The sequence below is a fragment of the Ylistrum balloti genome, unplaced genomic scaffold, assembly GCF_031769215.1.
Source record: "Ylistrum balloti isolate Yb309-2 unplaced genomic scaffold, AGI_CSIRO_Ybal_v1 Utg369888, whole genome shotgun sequence".
NCBI lineage: Eukaryota > Metazoa > Mollusca > Bivalvia > Pectinida > Pectinidae > Ylistrum > Ylistrum balloti.
In genome coordinates, this window is record NW_026782022.1 from 567,650 (window position 1) to 573,342 (window position 5,693).

Below are 5,693 nucleotides of genomic sequence, written 5' to 3' on the forward strand. Positions count from 1 at the left end.
TTATCAAATTGTGTGATATTTCAGACATTGTCTGTATGCACTAGATGTCAGCATTCGTGTACAAAGGCTCTGAGAATGAATAAATTAAAAGTCAATTTTTTATAAGTATGACGATTCGAAATTACAATCATTTAAAAACTTTTTTGTTGCAACACAAACACTAACCCAACTCCTGTTTCTCCCGATGTTTTTATATTGTAGCATTCTGACAAACCGTTTATTACATGAGGGGTCTGTTTAAGGACGTTTTAGATTTTTTTTGTCCTTTGACAAAGATATTTCAAAATGAGGGTTTCCGTCCGGACAAACAGCGACATAAAGAACTGTTTTGTTTCTCCAATATTATTGTTTTGCCAACAAAGAAACATTATTTCAATATACTTTGAGTGTATCCTTCGTGAAGAAGATAATATTAAATATACAACTATTCAAATATTTTCCTAATAGAGTTTATTTCAAATTAGCAATCATGCATATCCTTGCATGAGGAGTAAGACCAACATGTAAAATTATCTGTGTGTTAATAACAATAGTCATGTCGTCACATAGACAATCTCTAGTTAAAGTACAATCGAGTTTTACAGTCAACTGGAACAAAATGTTGTCATAAAATGTGTCGTGCGCAGATAGGTATAAAAAGTTAACGTTTGGTCTCCATTAACGTAAATGAAATTTACAATTTACAATCGTACAACATTTGAACGTTCAAACATTGGATGCGACAGTTTTCTGATATCATGTTAACCCTACACAGGAAACAAAATACAGCGTATTCGGAATCCAAATTGTATAAAGAAACGTTTATATCTAAGACGTCTGCAATAGAAATAAATAGATTGACAATTTGTTGTAAAGTAATGTCAATCATCTTTATCCTGATAGTTATGTATAATGACAAACAAAGAATTAGACATAATGTAAAAGAAGAAATGATAACCGCGATTCTCAATTAGAAATTGTGGAGTAGGGCCAATACCAACTGGTCAAATGAAACATGTCTGCATGAAGAATGAAATGTTATACGAGAAAATGGGGAGTAATCTAATGATTGACACTCGATCAGTAGCGTATAAACATAGACGCCTTCCTATCTAGGACAGTGACTAATGATTGACACTCAAGCAATACCTTATAAACACTGACACCTTCCTACTAAGGACAGTGATTAATAATTGATACTTGACGCCTTCCTATTAAGGACGGTGACTAATGATTGACACTCGAGCAGTACCGTATAAACACTGAAACCTTCCTACTAAGGACGGTGACTAATGATTGACACTCGAGCAATACCTTATAAACACTGACGCCTTCCTATTAAGGACGGTGACTAATGATTGACACTCGAGCAATACCTTATAAACACTGACGCCTTCCTATTAAGGACGGTGACTAATGATTGACACTCGAGCAATACCTTATAAACACTGACGCCTTCCTATTAAGGACGGTGACTAATGATTGACACTCGAGCAATACCTTATAAACACTGACGCCTTCCTATTAAGGACGGTGACTAATGATTGACACTCGAGCAATACCTTATAAACACTGACGCCTTCCTACTAAGGATAGTGACTAATGATTGACACTTGACGCCTTCCTACTAAGGACAGTGACACAATGCCGTTCTGATAATTGTAGAGTCATATAGGTTTAGTCATGAATAATTAATGACAATTAATCTGATAAAGATACCCTTCTCCCGATCAATCTATATGGTATTGGCTTACATTCACTACCAACTCTCCAGTAGTAGATGTTTCATTAAATCTTAGTTATCGATTTCGCCAACGCCATGGCAAGAATATAAATTCCTGGATAAGTTAACCTGGAAAAGTACTTTTAAAATTCTCCACAACAACTGATTAATGAAGGTAAGTTGATATTTATGATGTATTAATGTTCTTCCGCCATCCAAATTTCTGAAATGCCACCCACCTTGTTCTGGTACTTAGTCACTAATAGTTTTTTCTCTCTCGTTTGTCATTGGTAGCTAGAGTGGAACAAAAAATATATGCAAACGATATTAATAACGTCAAAAATGATACATACAGTCTTATTTATGTAACAGTAATTTCATATTCATCTTCATAGTGTTGTCGACAAATTTCCTTACACCGGGTTACTTTGATGAGACGATATCTTGCTTGATTTGTGGTGTAATATCATTATTTGGAAGCTTCGTCTTAGTTTAATAAGTTGAAATACCCTGCCAGTACATAAATTATTAAGGTCCTGTTAAAGTAAATATGCGATTACATACGTTCAGTTATTATCTATCTATATATATATTTATCGAAGTCAATAATTTCTTTGTTTTATTAGAGTCGGCCTCAATCCTGCCCAGTATTTTGTGAGGACATTAAACGGAGACATCATGGCATATCATCCTAACATCAGTGAAAATGATCTTATCGACAACAGTACCGAAGGTCGATCATTGGGACGTTCTTCTTCATATGATGACGTATTATTTATAATGTATGGCGTCATCGTGCCACTTGTGGTGGTCTTCGGCTACGTGGGTAACATTATGACGGCAGTGGTTTTAAGGAAGCAGACCATGTCGCCCATTGCTTACCTGTTTCTGCAGGCACTGGTGTTGTCGGATATCTTCTTCATAACCTGTGCCTTCATGGCACTCTCTATGCCTGTGTTATTGGGTGTATGGGTGGACCTTGATTTCGGTCTGAATGTTTTTAACACCCTTGGGTATACCACAATAAACTACCTCCTTATGACGTCACAGTTATGCAACGAATATATCCTAGTTTTAGTATCAATTGACAGGTATGTATGTGTGTGTCACCCAATGACACATGCTCAACTCTTCACAAAGTTTAGAGTGCTAGTGTCCATTGTAGGAGTTTTGTGTTTTTCGACGATTTACAATATCCCTCGAATAGTGGCAGTAAAAATAAAAGAGTCCCCCTGTTTAGACAGCAGAAGAACCTGTTACTCTGTTTATCTGTCCGAGATCGGAGAGAGCTTCTTGTACCAGAAAATGTATGCTGTATGGATATATGCCGTGATCAATTTTGTGATCCCTATTTTAGTTCTGTTTCTACTTAACATTCTCGTCGTTAGAAAACTAATGAGAAAACAATTCAAGCGCAGACGACTCGGACTAAGGAAAAATTCAGCCAAAGACCGCGTCACCATTACACTTGTACTTATTATGACAATTTTCGCCCTGATACAGACTCTTGGATTTATTAATCAGATTCATTATGTGTATATGTTTGACGATAGTCATGATCACACGAGAACATACTTAGTTGATGTTGTGAACGTGTTATACGTTGTCAATTCAAGCATCAATTTCATTATCTATATAGCTGTTGGGAAAACATTCCGAGCAAATTTTTCACAACTTATTCCATTTCGATGCATTGGTAATTAATATTGAGACAAATATTGTCGATAAGAACCATAATTTATATAGTGAACACTTTCACCCACACTATCATCTAATTTATTAGCTTCCCTAAATGCTGAAGGTTCGCTTGTAACATCCTTACAGAAAATATTTTAATACCATTAATAAAGGAGGTGACATTTGGAGACAGTATTAGAAAGAATTAAGCCAAATGAAAAGCGCAGTGTGTAAAAACAAGCTGAAAGTCCCAAATTGTATTTAGAACATCGACAAATCACCTCTGTTTTTCACTGATATTTCTTTATCTATCAACTTTACTCTGCATTGGAGTAAGAAGTAAAGTCAAAAGACTGTTAACTCCTCGAATAACAAAGTCATAAGTGAATTACTGGCACTAATACAGGAAATGTTTCTTATAGATTTGCTTTGTCTCAAAAGTTGAAGAGAATAAGGCGAAATGTATGGCAAAGCAATTCTCATTTATTCTTGGGAAAATATTTATCTAATATCTGATCTAATCTTATAATTTACAAATTGTTGTTTCGTTTTAAGATATTTTATATGTCTGTAAGATTTCTTGGAGTTTATTTGATGTTTTATTTATGATATAATCCATATGTTATACAAAGATATCTCATTAACTTCCCTTGAAAAGATATCATTCATTTTACGATAAAAATTATAACAGATAGATATCTTATTAAGTTTTTAAGATATCTCACTTAATTTTGTTTTAAATAACTCTTATATAAATATACTTTATTAGACATTTTATGAATTCTATAAGACACAATATTCATTTTACGAGATATCTTATATAATATAAAAATTAAAAGGATGCTATATATCTTATATATAAGTGTATGACACAAAAGTATAAAGTTTTCACATAAAAAGAAGTATATATTATATAATTTAGTTAAGTACTAGATCTACATATTTCGTGAAAAAATGAATGAAAACTTGACTTGTCATGTTAAAATGTGCTCGGAGATTTCTTAACGATAACACCATTACAATCCATGAAATTTCTATAACTCTGCTGCATGATTTTAAAAAATGTTAGAAAAAGCAACTCAAAACATTATCTATTTCCTTGATGTTTTTTATCGTTTCCTTAAATATTTTAAATAAACTGCCCAGCCTATTGGTAGATATTCAGAGATATGTATCAACTGTTTTAGACAACTATAATTAGTATAGGATCCCTCATTTCACTGTGTTTTCTGTTCTTGTTTCATTGAGATCCGACAAAACCCCGTTACAATCATCGTTTCTTTGACCTTAATCAGCATAGATCGTATATTTTTGGTCAATCAAGAAAGGTAATCTATCATTGACCAATCAGGAAAGGTAATCTATTATTGACCAATCAGGAAAGATAATCTATTATTGACCAATCAGGAAAGGTAATCTATCATTGACCAATCAAGAAAGGTAATCTATTATTGACCAATCAGGAAAGGTAATCTATTATTGACCAATCAGGAAAGGTAATCTATCATTGACCAATCAAGAAAGGTAATCTATTATTGACCAATCAGGAAAGGTAATCTATTATTGACCAATAAGGAAAAATGCATCAATTCTTTACCAACCCATTGCCTGACATTCGAAATATGCAAATAACTCCAAAAAGCGATTCATTGTTAAATTGTGCAGTTATGAAAATTTAGCCTTACATCGGCAATATTATGAAAGACAGAAGAGACATACTCAAGTCATTCATGAACTGTAACCACACGTTTAATTCACATGCGTTGTTTTATGACTCATATAGTAATTTTTGTGTTCTTCATATTCAATTCAAAAGAGCAACCCTTCCCTATTACGGTCTGATTATCATTGATAATTATAATACCCTATATTCATCATTTTGCATTGAAACCTCATCCATTTAAAGTTGCCTTCTCTGCTTGCCAATACACTGTAAACTGTGACAATTTTCGTCGCCTTTTAATGTTCACCCATTTCGCCATTTCGCCCTTCTATCATTAACTCGAACTTATCAGTTTTAAGGTAAAGCTGAAATATATGCTACTGTGCTGAAGACACATTGATTTTTTTAATGTAGAATTAAACTGGTGTTATACTGGTATGGATAAAGTTCTTGTAGTATCGTGTAATAACAGGTCTTCAAAAATCATTATATGTAGTGAATATACAATATACTCCTTGGCGATACCTAGTCAGTGATAGGGTATATCAGCGTGGCCTCACCTTATATAGTCTAGTGTTATTTACTTGTTCCTTTGGTGTTCCTGCAATAAAAAGAATAATTTATTTATATTCAGTTTCAAAATTGCAAAAA

General features: G+C 33.4%; 1 protein-coding gene across 1 annotated transcript; it reads left to right on the forward strand.

Moving 5' to 3' along the window:
* The first annotated feature begins 2,380 nt into the window (after positions 1–2,380).
* Positions 2,381–3,406, forward strand: LOC132546404 (FMRFamide receptor-like). Its single transcript, XM_060210116.1, has one exon. The coding sequence runs from the start codon at positions 2,381–2,383 to the stop codon at positions 3,404–3,406; it is 1,026 nt and encodes a 341-aa protein (XP_060066099.1).
* The last annotated feature ends 2,287 nt before the right edge of the window (positions 3,407–5,693 follow it).